We start from the raw sequence: 25,107 nt of genomic DNA on the forward strand, positions 1-25,107 counted from the left end.
CAATAGTAACATTTTTAGACCCGTGTGGCCTTATACTTCCTCATGGGCCCTCTAATCATAATGGTTCCTTTACAAATATTAGGCCCTAATTCAGCAAGCTACTAAACATGTGCCTAGCTCTAAGCATGTGAGTAGTCTCACCGAAATCAATGGAAATACTCAGGGGCTGAAAGTAAAGCACACATTTAAACACTTTGCCGAATCAAGGTCTTTGGAATGCACCAAAAATTCAGTCTCAGTTACACAAGAACAACTGCAAGCTAAACCACAGGTGTTGATTATCTAAACAAGCATAACAAATTAAGATATAACGAATGAAATACAGTACAGTTATAAACTATTTATGGTGATGTTCCTATACACTCATATTGCATATTAGCCGATGAACTTGCAATAAATAATAAATAAATAAATTATGGCCAACACTTCTCATCTCGTCACTTCCAGTGATTTTTTGCCATTTGTTAAGAGCCAACAAGCTCTTGGCTTTGCACAAGACAAATAGGGTATGTCTACACAGCAGCTGAACATCTGCAGTTGGCCCATGTCACGTGGATTGGACTGCAGGGTTGTAACACTACAGGGCAGACATTCAGGATCAGACTGGAGCCTGGGCTCTGGGACCCTCCTCTCTCTCAGGGTCCCAGAACTCGCGCTCCAGCCCAACCCCAAACATCTACACCATAATTTTACAGCCCCACAGCTCAAGCCCTGCAAGCCTGAGTCAGAGGACCTGGGCCAGCTGTGGATGTTTAATTGCTGAAGTCCCTAAACAATTTAAAATTCAGGGGCCCAATCCTGCAAACATATTCCTGAGTTTACAGAAGTCAAACACCCGTGTTTAACTAAAAGTAGTCAAGGACCATGTTCATGGCAATAGGAGCGATATTCAGCAGCAGCTGTTTGAAGGGCCAGGACATAAAAAACAGATGCAGCTATCATAAGATGCACTGGGAAACAGACAGGAAGGTGTGAATTGAGGAGGTTTGTTTTTTTCCCCCTCATATACAACACTGGGATGGAGAAGACATAAGGGGTTAATGTTTGTGGGAACTGCTCTCTATCTTTTCTACTGAGATGGCCCCCACAACCATAGTGCCAAAACATCTCCCAGAATGTAAGGTAGTCTCCTCATCACACTCCCATGAGGCTGGGAGGTGCTTTCCCCCCATATTACAGATAGGAAACTGAGGCACAGAGACACTAAATAACTTGACCAAGGTTACCCAGGAAGTCTGTGGCCAAGCAAGGTTTCACAAGTTCTAAACTATCTTTCTTTTGTAGTCAACTTTTTCTTGTCAGCATTGCAGAAGATAAATTTCAATTTACTTACAATTTTTGAGCCCAGTTATCATTATCTAATTGTAATTAACTTCAGCAAAGGGGCACTAAACCACCAGTCTCTGGGAATACATCTTCCTTATGCCTTAGTTGATATAACAGAAGCCTGTGTCGTATGGTTAAAAAGTACATAATGATCCTTATGAAAGCCACCGAATTGTTTATATTGATTAAAAAGTAGTTCTGATACATGCTACTAAAAATCAAAAGCAAAAGGAATGGCTTTGAACCTGAGATTAATTTAAACTATATATTGGATTTTAATTATAGTGATAAAGTCAGCACTCACTATGACAAACGGGGATATGACCAATCCAAGATGGTGTTTCAAAGCACCCTTAAACTAGGCAGCCGGTTTAAAACAAACAAAAGGAAGTATTTTTTCACACAATACACAGTCAACTTGTGGAACTCTTTGCCAGAGGATGTTGCAAAGGCCAAGATTATAACAGGGTTCAAAAACGAACTAGGTAAATTCATGGAGAATAGGTTCATCAATGGCTATTTGCCAGGATGGGCAGGGATGGTATCCCTAGCTCCTGTTTGCCAGAAGCTGGGAATGGGGGACAGGGGATGAATCACTTGATGATTACCTGTTCTGTTCATTCCCTCTGGGGCACCTGGCATTGGTCACTGTCGGAAGACAGGATACTGGGATAGATGGACCTTTGGTCTGAGCCAGTAGGGCCATTCTTATGAGGGCATTTCTCTGCAACTTAGTTCAAACTCAAGTACTGAAAATTCCATTCAGTTTCTACCCTACTGGGTCTTCATAATTAACATGCAGAAGAGACAAGCGAGTCCATTTCTGTCTTGTTTAAATACTACAAGCGTCATGTGGGTACTGTGAAGAAAAAGTCTAGACTGCTCAGTTCTCCATAGCAATAGTAATGCTGTTCAATGCTTTTCCAATTTAAGAACTCTAAGGTGACCTGAAACTATTTCAGGTAGGCCTATATATAGAGCAGACACTGAAAGAAACTACTTAACTTGACTTTACTATTCTATAACTGCTAGGAGATCAGGACAAATTAAGAATGGACATCTGAGCACACTGCACAGAAAAACAGCTCCATCTGAGGTTTGCAAAAGTATTTAACCTATGAGAAAAATGGGATAGCCTGGTAGTTAAGAAAAAAGTGAACCACAAACTTGATCCTACAAAATGCAGAATGCTTTGGTCTCCCGATCCTGCACAGCACTTATGTATGTGCTTAGCTATTGACCTCTGGGTCAACCCACTTACATTATCAGAATTATTTACAGGATTAAAACTAAGCACAAGGATAAAAAATTCGGCCTAGCATAAGGATACAGGTGACTGCCCAGACACTTTCTGGATGAGGCCTTGTACCATTAACAGGAAGGAGGTGAAGGAGCGTTGTCACATCATTAGTGCTTAGCTGCATGGAACGGTCTCGTTAAATTCAGACAATTGAAAAAATAAACATATACCAAAGAAAAGACAGGCCAAATCTAGACCCTGAAACTTGGATCCTTTCACATTGCAGTTAGAAGGGACAGTGGATTACATTTGAAACCCATCTCTACCATCTTGGTCAGTCAAGTTAGATCCCAAACAGAAAAGGGATCTGTTTTACAGTTCAGATACAGCTGAAATCTCTGTTCCAATAAATCACTTTGGATCAGCATCTCAACAGAAAAAATTACAAGATATTTTCAGCATTACTGAACCCAGACCCAATCCAGATTCAGGTTTGCTTTATATAGAGTTGACCTGAATGTCAAACACATGCTGAGGAAGAGGGGGGTATGCACAGAAAGGTTTTATGAATGAGGTTTTTAAAGAATCACATTATTTCTCCAGGTTTCAGAGTAACAGCCGTGTTAGTCTGTATTCGCAAAAAGAAAAGGAGTACTTGTGGCACCTTAGAGACTAACCAATTTATTTGAGCATGAGCTTTCGTGAAAATGAGCTCACGAAAGCTCATGCTCAAATAAATTGGTTAGTCTCTAAGGTGCCACAAGTACTCCTTTTCTTTTTATTATTTCTCCAATCTATTTTTGAGTGGCACTCAACCTATCATCTTTTGTCTCTCTCATATGCTCCTTTCATTGAACTCAGACTACTGAACAGCAACATGGAGAAAAGGAGCGTTTATAAGCTGTTGCGAAAGGAGAGTTTATAGGCTGGAAAATGAAATATTATTAGATTGGTGGTTTTCTCCTTGGGTTTATAAGTTATGCTACACCCAGCAGTACAATAATGAGGCTACAAGGGTGAAAATCATAATACACAGTGCTTGAAAAAAAAATTAAGATATATATAGCCAAGATTTTCAAAAGTGACAGGTGCTTTTGGGTGCCCAACTTGAACCATCTAAATGGGGATGGAATTTTCAGAAAAAGCCGAACACCCAATTTCTGAAAATCAACCTTTTTTTAAAGGTGTCTCAAGTAGGCTGTCCAGAATCATTAGTCATTTTTAAAAACTGTAGCCATGACCACACACTGTATGGAGATTATGGGTAAAATTTTCAGAAATGCCTTAGGGATTTAGGAGCCTACATCCCACTGACTTTCAATGAGACGTAAGCTCCTAAGAGTGAAAGTCACTTTTGAAAATGGGACTTAAGCTCCTAAATGCCACACATTCAAAGGTATATAGGTGCTTAAAGATGAAGATGGGCACCTAGTGGGATTTTCAATGGGAACGAGGCACCTAATCTCAGGGACCTAGCAGGATTTTCAAAAGTGCCTATCTGAATCTCTAGGTGCGTAAATACCTTTGAAAATCTGGCCCTAAGTGCCTATGTCACTTTGGTTGGTTGATCAAACTTAGTACAAAAGTTCTAAACAGAGAAATTTAAAATTAAGGAAGGAGCAGTCACCTTGCCTCACCTTACAGCATATAGATAATAAAATACACCCAAATTGTACACATTAGAACAAGCACTGTCTTTATCACTGGGTTCAGGTGGCACATACAAAACAAAATCAAGTTTTGCCTTGACAATTTATGCAGTCAACAGAAATAGCTGATAAAAGCTACATTGTGCAGTTGGATAGGTTGTATTCTATACAGATATATATATATATATATATATATTTTACTGTGATAAAATCCATCTCCTTTGTTGCCAACACTAATGAACTAGTTCAGAGTGCTGTGCAAGTCGACCTAGGCCGACACAGCGGCTTGTCTGGCATGGCTAGAGCGACTCCTGTCTGCTTCTTGGTGAGACAATCATGCTGCAGCAGAACAAACCATTTCTGGTGCAGCGCTGATCTGATCCACTGCAGGATACCCAGGGTGTCAGCAAAGCACATTTTGTTTCGTTTTTTTTTTTTAAAAAAAGCTTGAACAAAAACCTAGTGTTCCCCTATTCCCTGGGGAGGTGCAGATTTGGCTTTACTCTCACTAGAGCACAAAAAGGAACACTAGCATTTTTTGTCTAGCTTTTTTCCTCTATTAGATCAGTCCATGTGAGCATTTGGAGGATGGGGGGACCCAACGAAAGCTGGTGCCACGGATATCCTGTTGTGAACCATTAACAGCATGACAAGAAGCCATTTATTCTGCTGTATCAATTAGAAAGAATGGCTCACAAGTTGGATGGCTCGAGCTGTCAATTCCACCAGGCTGTGTTAAGGCTGGTTTTTCTAAAGGCGCTATAGGCAATATAATTGCTTGCTCTGCTCCTGTCCTCTGCTCCCATCTTTGGCATTGTGCATGTCACTTAAAATTATCTGAGTAAAGATCTTAGCAGCTTTTGCTCTGCAGACTGTGGCGCAAAAACAGGATGGTGCAGCAGCCAGATGGAACATGAAAGAGGGAGAGGCTGAGACAGCAGGCCTCCAAGAAAGGGGGTAATTTGGAAAAGGACAAAAGAATGGGTGGGGGTGGGGGAGGGACCTGGCTTCACTTGTTTCTTTAAAAGAGGAGAGAGAGAGAGAGAGAGAAAGAACACGAATTTCTTTTCCAAAAGCAGAGGAAAATGGATGTCACTAGTAGGAAGAACAACAAATAGAATTCAAGGAAAATACAGAGAAAGAGGCACGTGGAGCATTTAGGTTAATTAATGCTTTCATGTGTGTCTCTTGAAGGCTGGGAGAGAGAGAAAGAGTGTTCAGGGTTGAGAGAGAAGTTGCAGAATGTTATCACTTCACATCCAGCTAGGCTGACCAGATAGCAAGTGTGAAAAATCAGGACCCATTGGGGGGGGGGGGGGAGCTACATTTGCATATATAAGACAAAGCCCCTACCATCAGGACGTCTGCCCACCGTACATCCAACATTCACAGCAACTTGAGTTTCTAATTATGTGCCATTTTTAATGTTACTTCTTTCAAACAAACGTGGATTCCAAAATCCAATCTAATGCCATTTGCCTGCAGACATGCTGAAGGTGGAGCCAGCACATGCATCTGCTGATAAAGAACAAAGGGGCACAAGGGAGGGCACATGAGGTACCTCTACACTGCAGCTGGGAGCGAGCCTCCGGCAGACAGATTCCCGACAGCAGGGCTCGAGGCAGCATCATAAAAATAGTTGTGTGGATGCTGGAGTTCCAGCTGGAGTTTGGGCTCTCAATCCTACGGGGTCGGGTGGGCTAGCTCAAGCCTGTCTACCCCGGCTGGGGGAATCGCTCCCAGCTGCAGTGTCGACATGCCCATAGGGAGCAGTCTCTGGCCAGGGCATTGTTAGTAAATGCAGGAACAGAACAAAAGAAAAAAAGCAATGAAAAATGAGATAACTTTAAAATACCTTTGCCTCTTTTCTCCCCCTAACCTTTTCCTCTCTTACTTGTTGATATTTTAAATATCCTAGTATCACCATATATTTATGTAGCACCTGTTATTCCAAAGGAGCCCAAAGCACATTACAAACTATGGCCCTGATCAGGGAAGCAGGTGGACTTTTGCACCCACAGGGGTCCATTTACAGGAGCAGGGCCTGTGTATGTATATACATACAGAATGCACATTGCTTACTTCTAGGGTGAAACAAAACATAATACACAACTTGACGCAGACAACAATTTATGGCCTTGATTCAGTGACATGCATAAGTATGTGTTTACTGTTTTGCTGATTAGGGATGGACTTAAGCATGTGCCTACATACATCAAGGTCTAAGAGGGCAAACATACCCAATTAAAACTCAGGGAGGAGGGGATCTGGGGAAATAGGGTTTTGTTTCTTGCTCTAGCTCAGCGATTCTCAAACAGTGGGTCCGGGGTTGCCGGGCCTGGCTTGGACTTGCTGGGGCCTGGGCCTGAAGCCCGAGCCCCACCACCTGGAGCTGAATCCGAAACCCGAGAGCTTTAGACCTGGGCAGCAGGGTTCAAGTTACAGGCCCCCTGCCTGGGGCTGAAGCCTTTGGGCTTTAGCCCCCCCCGACCTGGGGCAGTGGGGCTCAAGCTTCAGTCCCCAGTTCTGGGGTCATATAGTAATTTTAGTTGTCAGATGGGGATTACGGTGCAATGAAGTTCGACTTGCTTGGCTAGTCTCTTTTTCTTCCTGTTTCATTCTGTTCTGACTTTTCTCTCACCCCTTCGCCCTGGAATGTTTTCCATACTGGGCCCCAGCTTTCATGGCACTGAGTGGCTTTGACTCCTATAGACTTAATTTGGAGTTGAGGATACTCATCACTTGGCTAGATTGAGCCCTTTAGGTTTACCTTTATTTCTAATTTTCTTCTGTGCTGCAATTACATTCCCTGTTTTCTGTGCTAGTTACCTATCCATTCAAAGCTAATACAGTTCTTGAGTTTTACTTTGTTTATATGGCTCCCTCTCCCATTTGGTTGCCAAATAGTGTCCTATCACGACCACAGTTTATCTGTCTTGTTCTGCAGGCTACTAAAGGAAAACAAAAATTAAGGGCAGCCTTAAAATGAAAAGTGCTAAAGGAAGCTGGAAAAACATCTCCTTATGCTAATGGGGAATGGCATTTTACATTAATTCTCAGAAACAGAAATCCCAGCTTCTGTCCCCAGAGTTTGAAAGAATCAGTCTTATATATCTGAGAAAACACACACACACACACACACACACACCACTTAAATTAGTTTCATGGAATTATGGCACTTCATCCATCAGGATATAGTTCAATACACTGATCTTTACATTTTAGATAAACACATTTAGATTAACCAGTGCATCTAACATATCTTCATTTTATAATGCTGTGGTGCTTTTGTTCACTTAATTTGTTCAGGTGGGAGGAGAAAACCTTAACATATAAAGCAAGTTTACTTTATAACCAAAGTTTTTAAAAAAATGCAACACTTAATTATGTTGTCCATCACCCCCGTAAGAATCTGCTTCAGCATACTCTGATCTTTGCCTCTTTTAATACTATGTTTCCTACATATGTGTGTTTCAAAAATGTGGATCTTGCCCATTAAAGATCAGTGCTTTGTCTGCGATCTGGATTCAAAGATGTGGTAATTAAGAAATCGAGTTTATTCTAGTCTTTTCAGCTTCTTCATAACCATCCAATTTGTTGGTAGGAGGACTTCCTTTTCTACTAAGAAAGTAGAGTAATTTCCAGTAACTCGAGTCAACTGAAATACATGTAAGTAATGAAAAACGTTTTTCTGTCTGACTATTTTAGTCATCTATCAGAGATCAGGTTTCAGAGTAGCAGCCGTGTTAGTCTGTATTTGCAAAAAGAAAAGGAGTACTTGTGGCATCTTAGAGACTAACAAATTTATTTGAGCACAGCTTTCTGTGTTCAGTTTACCTTTAAATAGAAACATTCAGTGCTGAAAGCCAATTCACTGGCCTAACGTTGGAGACATTTAATTTAATTCTACCTAATAGATACATAGGTTTAGAACAAAACAACAGTATGTACCTAATAGCAGGAGAACTCTGGCACATATATTTGATGGTATATAGTTGTATGTTCACACAATGTCATTTCACCAAGATAATGTTCTGAGAAAGAAGACAAAGCACTGTCGCTCTGTATTTGCACACCAGCTCCCCCCCACACACACACACACAAGAGCAAACGCATTTTCCCATCTGCCACTGAACTTCATTAACATCTAACCTGGATCACGCATCACACATTCACCTTGGAAAGAAGCAGACAAACCCTTCAGCAGCACATCCGAATGGCATGCACATCATTCACGGATTATGTCTTCTGAGAAGTGATATAAAATAACTGACAAAAAAAATAAATGATGCCAGATGTTCATTCACTTGCTACCCATGCAAACTTGCTTTCTTCCAGGCCTGACTTTCACCCTCATAGTAAGTGATGTGCTTAAAAGTAGGCCTGAACCCCCCACCCTCAAACTTTCAATGCATGGACCCCCATCTCTATTTTAGACTTCAGGAATAGCTATACACAAACTGTCAGAAGGGACAAACAGAGGTATACAATAGATAGTGCACACACGAGCGCTAGCTAGAAAGCGGAGTAAAGCAACAGACTAAGATTCTGATGTTCCTTGCTATAGGAAAGAATTTCCAACAAAGCCAGAAAGAAAAGAGTTGCAATGCGGAGGTTAAAAACAAACAAAGAAACCAACAGCAGCTACCGCTAAAGCTTTGTCCTGGATCACTCCCTGATACCAGGTGTTTCATCACACAATCCATTTCTTAAGGGAAAAACGACATAGGAGATTTAGAGAAAACAGGCCAAGTTAGCCCTGGCTTAAGTGGGAGGAATGTCAGGTTCTTAAGCTAGTGCTGTATTTATCCAGAAGTTGTTATATCCTGCTCAGTTTCTTTACAAATTAGCTCAGACAGGCAGCAGAACCCTGAGATTTGGTTCCTGTTCCTCACCTACTGTGTATCTCACACACACACACTGAAAGGTAAGGGTGCTTGCAACACCATTAAAGGTTTATATTTTATTGACCCTTTGCCAGAAGTAGTAGAAAGACATTCAGAGACATGCTGAATTAAATATACATGGTTTTGAACAAATCTTATATGCTCCCTTTCAAGGGTGCTTGAGAGACTGGTGACTGAAGAATACTAGGGTCAACTGGACAGAACACAATTATTTCTCTTACATGTTCTAGTCTGGTTTCAGGCCACAATTAGTGCTGGAGACATACTGGAAACATCATGGAGAAGTATACTGGAGGCAATATGGAGATGGCACTAATGTATGATGGATGATGTTCATGCTCCAAGATGGTTAATTCTGATGAGGATTCCTCCTGGGGGTAATGGATATGAGACCGCATTCTATATTGATATATCTAACACGGTCAGCTGCTTATGCCATTGATCACAAGGTGTTGCTGATTCATGTGCAGGAACTATCTGGGTTGTATGGGTTCTCTCTATAGCAGATCTGTTCATTACTAAGTGGCACGGGGATCTCAGTCCAGAGAGCCCTCTAAGCTGAAGCAAATATGTGGTCTGGTTTATCAGCACGGTTTCAACCTATATACAAAAGCCACTTGGAGTGACAGCCTAAATTATGATTTTAGGGTTTAGGTTTTGTTTGCCTGGTGACCTCTGGGTGCCCATAGGCATCTAAAAATTAAAGGCTATTACATGTTCACAATATAGTGAAGACAAAAAAGGAAGTCATTTTGGTGGCACTTCTACATTTACTAACTCATGTGTTTATAGAGAAATAGAGGCAGGGAAGGAGGCACCGACTTCCTGAAGTCGGAACTATTTTGAGCTAGTACGTGTGTATGTTATAAAATAAACATACTACACACGTATGCAGTACTTTGAATACTACTTCCAGTTGTAACTCACACGTTTCAACAATGAATGTTGATTACAATGGGAATTATTCTTAAACCTCTGAAAAGTACATCATTGTATTCTGAATAATATTATCTACACAAGCTATTGGTTTTGCGACTGGGGGAGGGGGAAGGTTTCCAGGTAATCATTCTTCTACATAGGTGCAAATTATCCCACATAGACGTCTCAGTTGAACATTAAGTAAAAGCAAAATGCATCGTTTAAAGAAAATCCTCTTTGAAGCTGATACAGTAAAGGCTACATAATGACTACAGAACAGAACACACGTCTACATTTATTTTTAGAAATAAATGATTAATCCTTCTGAGGGACTGCCCCTTCTGAATGGAATCTTTATGTTGAATCCCTTAAACTGCCTCATATTTGTATTGTGCAAATGAGGTTTTCAAAGGAATATTTCTTAAATACAAGTGATGTTACTACTCAGCGTAAAGTGGAGTAACTGATGCATTAGCAAGGGATTTACAAATGACTGAAATTATTTTCTGTTTTTAATTGACAGAATTTAGCTGACGTAATTTCTTTTTTTTCCAGTAACAGTTCCAGAAAATTGTCCTCCCCACCGTACCACAACCATTTTGAGCTTTACTAAGGGCCAAATTCTGCTCACAGTTACATGGGTATAAGTCCACCGTACCTGGATGGTGGATTTACCCTGGTGCAACCGAGCACTGTATTTTTCTGGGAGTTACACAAACATGTGATTTTGTAGACACTCTGTTACATATGAAGCAACAGGAGAGAACGCACCCTGCAAGCACAAAATTGCCATGTACGTTATTTTCCACTTGAAAAATATGCTATAGTCATTTTTTAGAACTAAGACAGAATTACAGCAAAATAAAATCAAGTTTCAGCCTCTAACTAATTTGGGCCAGTTTATCCAACAATGAACAGTCAAAGAAAAAAAATTGAATCCAGGATGCCACTCTGAGTATGTGTTAGCTCAGCAGAATACAAACACCAAGGGCCAAATCCAACTGAAGAAAAGCATTGAGGGGATTGAAAACCCCATAAGTGTCAACCCAAGTAGTTCCTGTCTCATCACTGCAACAGAAGTTGGGGTTGGGAAGGGATCCTCCTCCCCCCGGCGCACATCACAGAACAAATCGGAGAGAGGCTTTCAGAAGGGCTATTGTATACTTCATGCTCCCAGCCCCCCGAGCCCCTCCACCTAAGACCTGACATGGAGGAGGAACAGAAGGATGCTGCCCAGAGCACCTCAAATTCCTCTAAGAGCCCTTCCTACATCAGTCATCAAACCCACACTCCCTTGACGATGGGGAGGGGCACTTGCATTCCATTACGTGGAGGTAATTTTCACATAAGGTAACACGGACAGCATATCTGCAGGCTCTGAGGGTCTCTCTCTCTCTCTATCACCATGGAAACAGTACACACCCCATGCCTCCTCTCCCAAGCCCACTGAACCCTAGTCTCCCCCACATCACAACATCTGGCTCATTTCACACCATGACAACCCAATGGAGGAAACGGCAGCAAGAAATCTATGTAACACTTTCTTCACAGACTGTGCTATACAAAACAAAAAGGCTGCCAAGCGTAATCAGAGTAATGCATGAAAAGATGACAATCAACCATAGGAAGAATCTCTGATCAGCTGGCAAGAGGATTAGAAGACCTAGGCCATCTAAGCAGGTACTGAAATGGCTTCCACAGTATATTGGTAGGATCAGAAATCAGACCGCATAGGCCTAACCTAGGGTCACCAATTCTGGTTGGACGAATTCCTGGAGGTTTCATCACACGACAATCTTTAATTAAAGATTAATGTTTAATTCCTGGAGACTCCAGGACAATTCTGGAGGGTTGGCAACCCTAAACCCCTTAAGATTCCAGAGATGGAAAGGGAAGCAATAGAATTCATTTGCTATAGTTTCGTTTCAAATAACATTATCCTAACAAGGAGACAAGACACTGGGAGTGGAACACAGAGAGACACTGCTGCAGAGGCAGCCTGGAGCAGGTCAGAGATAGCAACCCTTCTTCATAAAACTCCTACTGCCCCAGCATGAGGAAGTGATAATGCAGAGAACACAGGAGGCTGATACAAGCACGTATCACAGCAAACTCGTGATCTTTACTACAGCCTACAGCACCTGATCTCACAGAACACAAAAGAAGTGCTTGGCCACTGAAAGAGTCCAACCAAGATGGGAGTAACATTACTAAGGGGAACAAAGGGTGGCTTCAGTGTTTTGAAGTTGGCTGATTTCACATCTTTTAATTCCTTTTTTTTTTTTTTTTTAAAGTTTAAGGGATTTTCTAAACATCAGCATGGGAGCAGAAGGGTCTTTTCACCTACTTAGTTTCTCTCTTGAAAAGGGCCAGATTGTGGCCATTCTGCACACCCACAAAGAAGAGTTTCAGAGTAACAGCCGTGTTAGTCTGTATTCTAACCAATTAGTCGCTAAGGTGCCACAAGTACTCCTTTTCTTTTTGCCTGAAATAAGTGTTCTAGAAACAGAAATGTAGTTAGGGCACATTAAAAATATCTTTCATAATGCTAGCCAAAGTGATCGTAGCTGGAGGGCAACTTCAGCACGATTTCTAGTGAGAGAACTGAATACATAATAAATCTTGCAAAACTCAAGCTAATTAGTAAGCCAAGAGGTCAGAGACTTTCCCACTCGTATTATAACAAAGAAGGATTGGGAAAAGCCAGAGAGAGAAATAGAAGAAAAAGCAAGGTTTAATAAAAAATCCTAGATAAACTTAATAAAAGACAAGAAATTTATTTTTTTTTTAAAAAAGCTTCATCAGAATCTGGTGGGACAAGGTTATAAATTGCTTTTTGGCAGAGCTAAAGCCTTCTAAACTCAGGAAGGCTAATCTGTATATAACTAAAGTTCCTCTGGCATTGTTGGAGGTATCGCCAAATTAGAACCAGATAAGGTTCCTGATCAAGTTGAGTTTTAGAATTGGCTTTAATAAGACTTTGTTGAAGGGACTTGAAAAGTTTGTAAGTGGACAAGTTTTCTGATACAATATCCTTGGCCACACAAGCTTTAATTCCAAAAGAGAACACATCAGCTTGACTGGCTGATAGCTAATCTGAGGAGTTATTTTAAATTCTTACTAAAGACTTTTGTTAACCATATTATCCACTAGAAGTGGCTTTCTAAAGTGATGGAATAATAGGTTTGATTCTCTGGGCCCAGGCTGGGCAGACACAAAGCCACCTATTGTTGATGGATGCAGAAAAGGCCTTTGACTGGGTGGAGTGGGGCTTTTTGTTTGCAGTCGACGGTAACCATAAAAGGGGTTTTGGCAATAACTGTATCAGTTGGGTTAAATCACTGTGGATGCTCAAGTCCAAAGCCTGATAACACAAAACCTCCAAACTATCTGACTCCCACAGGCTCTAAGCTTTCCTAGGCACCTCATAAATCTTTCCCTTAAGGAAGGGCATGAAGAATATTTCCTATCACCACCTCTATTCTAAGCAAGGGGAGGGGGGACAACAAAGTGGCTTTCCACAACAACACCCCATCATTTGTGTTATTGATTAGTGCCTTTACAAATACTGTGAAAATCTATTGAAAGGTTTGGGGGAACTGTTTGGCTAGAAGATGAGCTTTACAAAGGTCTTTCACAATCTTCATTAACCTTACTCCAGCATTCCATTTTAAAAAAATCACCTGCGTCCAGTCCTGAGAGGTAACCCCTCATGACTAGAAATCTGTTTCAGACTAATTCCTTTCCATTAATTTCCACGTTCAAAAAAGAAGTAGAAGAAGTGTATCGTCAGTTACGATGGGAGAGGGATGGCTATGCTTCCTCTGGCTTCTAGAGCATCTTTGTATCATGCTACCCATTTTCATTTCTAGGTTTATTCCAATTCCCTTCATAAATTCAACTTCCAATATTATGCATAAAGTAAATAAATAAAATAAAATAAGAGAACACTCAGGATACATTTTAAAGCTACTGCAACAGAAGACGGAGAGAGTCAGGGTTGATAGTGGATACTTGCCTCATCTGCTTTCAGGAAATATTACTCTACAGCCAACCTTAGATCTTTCATATATACTGGAAACTTGACAAATCATTATCAATCAAGCAGTTTGTGCTCCAGAAAGACCCCAGGAAAAAGTATGTTTCCAGAATCGCTGCAAGTGGTCTGGTCCATACACAAGCAGGGGACACAAAAGTAATTTATTCCTGTCCCTCCCTATTTGGGACATTGTGCTCTCCCTCAGATATAGAAACACCTAAAAAGAGCATCTGGTGGAAAAATGTCTGCAGAGATACTCCCTGCAGAGATACTCCCCCAGTAGGAGGAGGAATTTGTATGGTTTATTTTTAAGTTGGAACAATTCCCACATATTTGTACCCCTTTAACAGATGCTTTGACAAGAGCAAAACAAAGCTGACAGGCATTTATGGAACACCACCCAGGACTGGAAAATTATTCTTTATAGCTCTTGAGATCAAACAAGACACTGGGAGGTCCTACTGAGCTCAGGTCTGAAGGAACTCTCAAGTTCAGTCTATCTTCCTGTTAATTGGAAGGGATAGCTAGATGTACAAGAGAATTCGAGTGCACAGAACTGTTGTGTGTAGCAGAAGGAAGCTCAATGGCTCTGTCATACACAGAACGCAAGAGTGCATCAAACCACAGTTAAGTATTATAGGCTTATTTTCTTTACACTAGTGGGGTGAGTCTATAATGAGGTTGAGGACCCATACCTTAAAAGGCTCAAAGTGAGCAACACACTTGAACTATATAGAAAGATGTAGCCTGCTGTTAACCAAAAATAAGCCATTAACTCCTGAGTTTTTTACTTGTAATAAAAGGAATATTTCATCTGCAGAAAAAGTAAAAATAAACTGAATGATGAGGCATCTGGTAACATACAATTAAATGCAGCACTGTAATGCACTATTAGAAAGCCAAAAAATAAATGCATATTTACCCACCTTCTGACCCTGCCTCCAGCATTCAGTAATATAAATAGTGCAACTCAGGATTTATTGCGAAGATGACAGTTTAGCGAGATGAACAACAGATGTTGCTTAGTTTACTAAGATTTTATTTTTTTATTTTGTTTTTTGTTTTGCTTTATTTTTAATACACAGGTTGGTTAGAGAATTCATATTGCATAGGGTTAATCTAATGGCTATTTTAAATATATATAACTGAACACCCTTGATTTTAAATCCAGAAATCTGTCAGACTTGTTTCTAACAACAGGAACACAGAATCACCAAATTACCAGACTGGATCAGACCAGCGGTCAACCTAGTCCACTATTCTGTCATTAACAGTGACCAGTACCAGATGCTTCAGAACAAGGTTCAAGAAACCCTGCAGTAGTTAGTTATGGTGTAAGGTGCCCCAGGGAAAGTTTACTCCTATTCCCCAAGAGCAGAGGTTAGGTTATGCCCTACAGCATGTTAAGGGTTTATATCCTTTCCAAAATCCTTAGGATGTAAGAATGTATTAAAATAATTTCTTTTAATGTATACTTACTATTATAACTTGGATATTCTTGCTATCCATAAATGTCTAATCCTTTTTGGACTTCTTCTCAGCTTCTGGCCTCAGTGAGATCACAGTGAGTTCCACACACTAGTTTTGCATTGAGTGAAAATATAATTCCTTTTATAAGATTTGAATTTGCCTTTCGATTTCATTTAATATCCCCCAGTATGAGACAGCATGAACAGAAGTTCCAAGTCTACCTTCTCTGTCCCAGTCATTGTTTACACATTTATCAGGTCCCCTCATTCATCTCAGCTAGGATTTTCAAAGGAGCCTGCAGAAGTTACACACTGAAATCCCACTGAAGTTCAATGGGAGTTGGGCACCTACTCCTAGGGCTCTTCTGAAAATCCTAGCACATCTCTCTGGTAAACATGCCAGTCTTTTCAATATCTTTACACATGAGAGCTTATCCATGCCTCGGCTCAATCTCAGCACCCATGCCTGAACTCCATTTCTGCTTTATCCTTTTAGGGATAAGGCAATCTGATCTGTGCACTGTATTCCAGATGAGGGCATACCATTGTTTTATACATTGGCATTACTTTACTCTCCGTTTAGTCTCCAAACCACATGTATCCTAACATTTTGCTTGCTTTTTAAACCTGATGGCTGTACGGTAAGGTCTTCCCTGAGCTGGCTACAATAATGTTCTGCTCTTTTTCCTGTTAATACAGAATGCACTTAGGTATATCACTAGATGAAATTACTTCAGGAATTATAAAAAAAACTTTGGTATAAAGCTTGGCTAAAATATGGGTGTTTAAATACATATTAGTCAAACTGTGATAGTGTACATACTTTATATAACTTAATTGAGTTGTGTTAAGGGCACTTAAGTGTAGTTATGAACTAGCAGGCAAAGCAGCTACTTCTCTAAGGAGAAACTTTGCTATATTGCAGTTAAAGAGGAAGACATCAGAATCTTCTTCATGGCTTCTGCTAAAGATTTTACTCCTCCATTATGTGCAGAACTGGGTCCTCGGAATGAAACCATATTGTACAAACACAGCAAATGGTACGTTGATTATTTGTGTGAGTACTAACATTAACTGTATGCCACATCACTACTCAATTGATTTCAATAAGACTACTTGTGTAAGTAACATTGCACATGTGTCAGAATGTTTGAAGGATTGGGCCCTGAGCTACTCATTTAGGGAATGCCACATTATCAATAACAAAACTCTGGAACTGCTAATTTAATCAGCACTCATTCCTGAAGCATTTCCCATAGTCTGACTTGATTCTGCCATGCAAGACTCCACACACTCATGGTGAATAATTTTTGGGGGGGGAAACAAGCAAGTAAAATATTGCTTTCATTAAAATATTGTAAGTTCAGTAGAATTTGTGCCTCTGCTGGTAAATTTTCATAACACTTTTGCAAGCATGACTCAAATGCAAAATGTATTCATAGTCAAGGAAGAATGAGTAACTTGCACCGAGTTACCTTGATCTCCCTCACATGTCAGTTATTCAGTTCCATACCCTTGCATGACAATTGCTCTTAAATGCTCTATTTAACATTTGGTTGCAGATTTGTTTTTAAATAACTGTTGCCTCAAAGAAGGCAATAAGTGCAGACATACAGACCAAGCCTTTTTTAAAATCCCTTTAAATACATGACCCAATTTTTCAAAAATGAAACTGATGGGTGCTTTGAAAAACTGGCCCACTTACTTAGGAACCTCAATAAGGAATTAGGGCTCTGATCCTGTTCCCATTGAGACCAACGGCAATGGTATCCTTGAGTTCAGTGATGCAAGATAATGCCTTATGTGCCTAACTTAAGCACCGATTCTTTAAAGGCTCATCTCTAATATTTTACTAAATACTTTGTCCTTCTATAGCACATTCTTCCAAAGTTTCACAGACAAGTTCATCATCACATGCCCTTCTTAGCTAAGAATTACCCCCATTTTACAGATAGGGAAACTGAGGCAGAGAGAAATTAAGCAATTTGCATAAAGGAAGTCTGTGGCAAAATAATAATAATATTCACGTCTTATAAAGAGAAACCAGTATTTTAATCAAAAGACCATCCCCCCCCCCCCCCACCCCTTCCTTTCAATTTCATATCAACACACAACAAACATCTGGAGGATGCACTGGAGTTTTAAGTGCTTCCAGCTACTACTAGGCTGGCCCAGATCATATGAGAAGTTTGGTTTCCTTTCATGAAATATGGGTCTGATTCTGCACTCATGCAATATTTGGAACTCAGGCAGGGCCTTATTTAAAATAAAATACCTGTTTCCTACCCTTATGGCTTTAAAGAAATTCTTTGCACAGTCCAAGGGTTGAATGTACTTTCACTTTCCTTTATAAGAATACAACCATTATGCTGTTTATTGACTTTAGCATGGTACTTTACATAGACCTATTATTCAGAGTTTTATCATTGGAAAATTCAGTTTAGCAAAATACAATATTAACTGAAGATTAGGAAGACACCTTTTTATTAACATTCCATATCGTATATGTCTCCATTTAACTATATTTTAGAAATAAAACTTAAAAACCTGAACATGACCACTAACAGATTCAGCATATAAAAATATTTTAATTGTACTACAGGAAAACAATCAAAATGTGATTTGAAAAATACACATCCAGTTCTGGCACACATTATTCTGTGTTAAAAGGAGGGGAAAAAAGATGTCAGAGGAAAATATACTACATTTTTCTTCCTTACAACAAACAATCCGCAGATTATCCCCAAGTGTATGGAAAGCAGCTGTTGAATTATATACCAAATCCTCAGTAGAAGTTTATCATTAAGAAGTGTCTTAGCAGCGTGAGAACCAGATAAGTTATAAAAAAAAGAGGAGTACTTGTGGCACCTTAGAGACTAACGAATTTATTTGGGCATAAGCTTTCGTGGGCTAAAACCCACTTCATCAGATGCATGCAGTGGAAAATACAGTAGGAAGATATATATACACACATAGAACATGAAAAAATGGATGTTGCCATACCAACTATAATGAGACTAATTAATTCTAATTCTAATTCCCAGTCATGAGAGCTAGGTGCAAGATATTAAAGTGATCTAGAAAACACACACACACACACACATTTGTTAAAGAGGAATTTTGAACCATCCAATAGGTCCATAAAAAAGGAACCATTCAGCAGGAAAATGAAATGAAGGTGTTTTGGCAGCTATAAAACAAACTTAATTAAAGGTGTATTCCAACACTGGATTCTAGGTTATTTCCAAAAGTTCTCACTGACTTCCTAAGAACATGGAAGATTAATCAGTATGCTGTGAAAATGGTTATGTTGAAAGAATAGTGGGTGTGTTTACTAATTACCACCCCAGATACTTGCAGTGATACAGTTTCAACTACAAAAGGAACCTGGTACTGTGATCAATAGATATACCATTCCAGAGGACAGCTCTAGTAACATTTGGTGTTACATTATGTGATGAAACTCAAAAAGATTTTCAAAATATTACATGAAGAGAGGTTCCAAGTAGTCAATTTAAAATATCAGTATTTTCAGATTATGCTATTCATGCCAATAAATGCAAAGAAAGTATCATTTACATTTTAGTTACAAAATCATGATTGTGTTTTAAAATTAATAGTTTGCAACTAGACCAGACTTTTGCTACTCCAGCTGTGACTGGAAACTGATTAGTATTACAGAAATTTACTACGTAGGTACTATTCTGTGTATCTATTACTATTATTATTTTATAGACACTGAAAATACCTTTTTCTATGTCAACCTTTAAACTTAACTTTACAATTTTTATAGGTCATAATATGGGGAAACTGCCGAAAGTATAGTTCCGGTCCTGATTTTTAAGTTTTCACTGGAGTCGTCATAAAGAACTGCAAACTCAAGTCCTTACACCAGACAAGTGTCCATGGACCTCTAGGGACCTGCTTTCTCCAGCCAACAAAAAAAAAAAACCCATAGACTGTTAGGATTTCAGAAATACAGGGAATTACACATACAGCCAGGTCCAACGGAAACATTTAATTGTAAGAGGTGAAGAGGAAGGAGGAACATTCTTGGGGGGCAAGCGTTTTTCCTTGAAGTGTTGTTTGGCACCCTTTGATGGATTCGGTTTTGTTGTGGTTAGATCATGACAGATTTCAGGAGTAACCCTACACTTCTGCTGGCAGCCACACATTTCGCATTTGCTCTTCCCTCTTTATTTTTTTAAGGTCGCTCTTGCCAGATAGCAACCGCCTCCCAACTTCAAGAAAGCCAAAAGAATGGCGTCTTTTTTTTTTTTTTAAACGGGGCTTGTTAAATCTGCAGCATCAAAGGTGCGTCTAAAGCATCAAAGGCAAATAAATAAATAAATGGGGATCTGAGGACAGGGAAAGGGAAGAGAGAAGAGATCCCAACCCACGCCGAAAGGAAGAGTCACAACCTGATCAGAGAAAGCAGCTCGTCTTGGGGGGCGCTAACCAAGGGGCTACTTCTGCTTTGCAACTTTTTACAAACAGGGCGGCGGTGAAAAGCAGATCCATTGCCTAGCGAAGGGCAGGCGCGGAGGGCTGGTATCCCCAAAGGGCGCCGCAGGAGGGGAACAGACCGAGGGCACCTTTACGAGGAAAGCTCTCTGGAGAAACAATGTTGCATGCGTCCCAGGGCATTGCTAAAAGCACATCAGGGGTTTCCGTCGAGCTCATTGTGTGGCCGGAGGAACCCAGGCCAAGAAACCTCCCCACCCCCGGGGCTCTCCTGAGAAAGGGAGTGGGGAGGAAGAGAAACAAGACATGCAAACTACATGCGTGTCAAACGGGGGAGGGGGACTGCAGGGGACCCGGGAGCCAACTCAGCAGCGTATCCAGTCGTGCACACCAGAGTCCCTGGAGCGCGCGCACAATCAGAGAGGGAATGAGACCCCCCCCCGTCGGCCCCCTCCTCCTCTCTGGCCTCTGGCGAGAGGGTGGGGGTGCAAACAGGCTAGAAAGTAACAAAGTGGCCCAAGTCGGGGAGCAGGGGCGAGACAGAGGAAAGGGCTCCTTACCTGAAGACACACTCCTCCCTGGGGTCCCGGGCAGGGGAAATCAGCCCGTGCTTCTTGTTGAAGAGCTTCTGAAACAAGGTGGGCGGCATTTTGGGGGTGCGCGGCTCCCCTCCCTCGGCCTCCTTCTCTCTCCCTCCAGCCAGCGGAGGCGCTGGGGCTGGAGCAGCCAACTCCTCTGGCAGGCAGCTAGTTCCGCGAACCCGACTCCATTTGGTGTCACAGTCATATGACAAAAATTAGTCACTTGGAGCTGCCAGAGGAGGAGGATCGCAGGGAGGCGGGCCCGGGAGGGGTTTCTCCGGGGCCGTGCACAGCTGAGTGGCTGAGGCCCCAGGACCACGTGCTCCGGCCGCCCAGCTGGGGTTTGGGAGGGCCGGGGGGAAAGCTGGACCGATCTCTTAGCGTTTGGCCGCAGCTCCCGCTGGCTAGTAACGGGGAATAAATCTAACCCCTCCCAGGGCCCCGGCTATAGCGCCGGGGCCGCCCGCATCCCACGGCAACCGCGTTGCAAAAACCTCCAGCCCGCACCTCGCTCCTGTTGGAGCCAGCCAGGGTCGCCCTGATTCACCCACATAAATACAGAACGAGCGTGTAGACATCCCTCTCCCAGCAAAGACCCCTGGGGCGTCTCGCCGCAAGGGTGCTTCACACGTCCAGGACAGGCAGCCGGGTCCGAATTTTTGCTCCTCTTCCTCCTCCTCCAAAAAAGAAAGCCCCTGCCTCAACAGAGAATAGGCTCCAGCTGCAATCGAGCCCCAGCTGGGCTCTAGCCTCTCAACTGCCCGCCCAATTGTATCAGCGTCTTAGGAAACCTTCCCGTTTTCCGGTAGGACCTGGAGAAACTGCATCTGTACCGCGTGTATTGGTAAAACGCGGGGCTGCAGCCATACATCCGCCAAATCCAGCAGGATGCAGGTGCATCAGAGTCTTCGCAGCTTTCTTCTACCGGGATTTCCTGGAGGGCAAAATTTCTTCCTCCACTACTAGAAGTGCCACTTGTTCCTCTATTTTGATGGTACAATTCCTGGGTACTCAGATGCAACAAGAGTGGCTAAACAGGATTTCTATGTAGGCAGTGGAATGTGTGGAAGGCCAGAACCTGGCAGGATCCAGATGCCAAATTGACACAGTTCCAGCATTGCTGGACCCTGCTACATCAGGGACCAGTTTGTTGGTGCTGTTTTTGGTGTAAGAAGAGCATATATGCCTGTTCTCTCTTTATGTGGTAGAGTTAGGATGATTGGGGCCAGAAATTGGCCAGGTTTAGAACAGTAACTAAGCTTGTTCTTTATTTAGGCCAAGGGAATTGTGGAGCTGGGTACAAAAAACAGGAGGCTCCAGGTTGATCCAGCTTTTTACCTTTTCTTCCTTTGTTCGTAGAGAGTTGCCGTTTGGAGATTTAAGAAATTCTCCCAGCGTACAGGGAGCTGAATGAAAGCAAAAGTGATGTGGGCGGTTCAGACTATGCAATACCAGAGGAAGGAAGGTAGGTGAAGGAGATTTGCATGAAGAGGAAGCTTCACCTTATAAACAAACATCACAAAATACTACCAACTAGTATTAAAGTGGTAACAACAAATTAATGTATCAGGAAGAAAACAGACCAGGTGGAGGAGGTAACAACTTTTTTTGGACCAACTTTTGTTGGTGAAATTGAAAACAAGTTGGTCCAAGAAGCGAGATTATTTCATTTATCTTGTCTCTCTAATATTCTGCGACCAACACAGCTATAACAACACTGCAAGCAGGAAGAAAATACAGTTAGAGCAAGTATCCCTGTTTAGCCTAAAAACTAGGTTTTACAAAAATCAAGAGGAGCTAGAGGTTTCTGCACAATCTCTTAGTAAATACCTCATGAAAACATCTTTAAATAATGTAGGACAACAACAATTTAAATAAAGGACAATTTTTGGGTAGATCTTAGGATTCCTCATCACTGTCTACAGTACAAACATGGCAGCATTGTACAAATGCAGAACTAGAAAATAAGGTTAACTCAAAACTAACTAAAGTGAAACTCACTAACCTCATTTCATTCTCCAAAGCCAGTGAAGTAAAACAACATGATGTAAGATTATTAAGGAAGTGTGTTTTTCTGAATTAATCTAAGCGATTTCTTTGAGTGTTACTAAAAGAAATTGCTTAAGTTAATTCTGATGAGTTTTTTAATTGTATTTTATTATTGTGACGAGGCCTTCATTACCCTTCAATATGTGCTCTTATAACCTCTTAAAGATTAAGGCAAGGAGACATAGCTCAGTGGTTTGCGCATTGGCCTGCTAAACCCAGGCTTGTGAGCTCAATCCTTGAGGGGGCCATTTAGGGATCTGTGCAAATATTGGGGATTGGTCCTGTTTTGAGCAGGGGGTTAGACTAAATGATGGTCCCTTCCACTCCTGCTATTCTATGATTCTACTGCAGTGAAAAGCCATGAGAGAAATGGTGGTTTCTTTTTCCTAGTTTGTGTATAGTCAATAGGTCCTCCTGCTGGACTTGGATCTTTGCAGACCGCACCTTGCCCCACATACAGCCCTATTAACTTCAGAAGGGCTATATGTGAGAAGAGAGGTTCTCTGCCCAAAAACTTAAGATGAGGAGCCTTAGTAATTTTACTCTGCTGATACTCACACCTTCTTGTGAACTGTTGGAAAAGGGCCACCTTGATTGCATTGGCCTCGTTAGTACTACAAAAGTGATTTTTCCTCCCTTGGTACTCACCCCTTCTCGTTAACTGTTGAGAATAGGCCACTTCCACCATAATTGAATTGGCTCATTAGCACTGGACCCCCCCCCCACTTGGTAAGTCAGCTCTCATTTTTTCACATGCTATAATATATATTCTGCTTACTGTTTTTTTCACATCCGATGAAGTGGGTTTTAGCCCATGAAAGCTTATGCCCAAATAAATTTGTTAGTCTCTAAGGTGCCACAAGGACTCCTTGTTGTTTTTGCTGATACGGACTAACACGGCTGCCCCTCTGAAACCTGTGAAATGACAAAAATTCAGTTGCAGATGCTCTAAAGTTTATTGCATGTATCAGTGAGTCACAAAGGCTGCATAATCCTGTTATACCAAATACACACCCACACACATATATGACTGGTAATTAATTATACATATACATACATATACACAGGAAGCATTAAGTATTTTTTCCTCTTAAATTGGAAGCACTTGAAATCAAAAGCATCCAACTGTAATTTACTTTTAAACTTAATAAAATAGTCTTGCTTGCAAATTGTATTTAAAATATAATTACTAAGTCAAATCTCTCTACTAAACATGTATCTATATGACATATTTCAGTGATTAAAATAATTAGCCTATATAAGAACTACACTAGAATTAGGATTCATCTGAAATGACAGTTAAAATCCTTCAAAAAAATATTTTGGCCTCAAGTTCTCAGGGAGAAGTCCCCTTGACTTCAGTGAACAAGGACTGTTCCTATGAAAGCTGCCTGCACAATTGGGCCCTTAAGCATTATACATGCGACTGACTGTGACCTGTAACCTTTTCCCACTAATACTAAGGAGCCATTTTTCATTTCCAGTGAAATTTTATGCAGTCATTTTTCTGCCTAGACTCAAAACATGAAAAAATACCGAATTGATTTAAAAACAGAACAAGACTGGGTGCTGTTGTGGTCTCAACAGGAATAGAATTTCCTTCCTGGGGCAAAAGAGTAGCTAGACAAGTAATTATACTAAATAAAACAGTAGCATTTGTCAGGGTCAGAGATGAAAATGATTTAAAAAGTGCAGCTGTGTGGAGGACAAGAAGATGTTAGTGCCCAATCCTACAAACATCTAGACATGTGAGTAATTTTACTCATATGCATAAGAATTCAGGCACTTTGTAATTCTCTCAAGTTTTAGGCTATGATATTTCTAGACTTAGTCATCCCACCACTTTGTCTCACTTATTTCCTTCACTTTTAATGTGATTGACATAGAGGTGATCGTATGACACGAAAGTTAAATTTAAGGTGCTACAGGTATTAACAAAAGAAAGAAACTTATAACAGGTCAGATACACAGCATGAAAAAAAAGAGCTGACAATCAACAATCAGGGACCTAGTCAGCCTCTAACCAAACCTTCCAGGTGCTCTAAAGTTTAAGAGCTTATATCATCTGGCAATAATGGTATTAGGAACAATTTCTTGTTACAGTGATTTACCAAATACACACAGATTGGGTTACCAAATATGAATGCACTCTGTAATACTGCAAATAATGGACAAAGATTTTCAGTGTGATGCCATAACCTTTATAATGCAGGCTTGGGGCCTCGTTATACATCCTTTTAAGTCAATGAGAGTAGGTTCAGGCCCTAAACTTTACTGATTAAAGTTGGATGTAGGTAAAAAAGTTATGCTTGGTTTTGAGAATCAAGGAATTCTGATTTCCAAGAAACTCACAAGGGATATAAACTAAGAGGTTTAGAAAATCACACAATGTTGTTTAAATTATTAAAAGCAGGATATGTATGCGTACAGACAGATTCTAATCTGAAGGGACAGCCAGTGGTTGT

General features: G+C 40.9%; 1 protein-coding gene across 4 annotated transcripts in view; it reads right to left on the minus strand.

The window, feature by feature from the left end:
• The window catches only part of FNIP1 (folliculin interacting protein 1), a 93,915-nt gene extending 73,118 nt beyond the window's left edge, over positions 1-20,797 (minus strand). For all 4 annotated transcript variants that reach the window (XR_012160222.1, XM_073355620.1, XM_073355618.1 and 1 more), the window contains exon 1: positions 20,573-20,797. Coding sequence is in view for 3 of the 4 variants with exons in the window: in XM_073355620.1 (XP_073211721.1) it covers positions 20,573-20,661 (89 nt within the window). In the remaining variant the exon portion in view is untranslated. The remainder of the gene's footprint in view (positions 1-20,572) is intronic.
• Between the last annotated feature and the right edge of the window lie 4,310 nt (positions 20,798-25,107).

The sequence above is a fragment of the Lepidochelys kempii genome, chromosome 8, assembly GCF_965140265.1.
Source record: "Lepidochelys kempii isolate rLepKem1 chromosome 8, rLepKem1.hap2, whole genome shotgun sequence".
Lineage (NCBI taxonomy): Eukaryota > Metazoa > Chordata > Testudines > Cheloniidae > Lepidochelys > Lepidochelys kempii.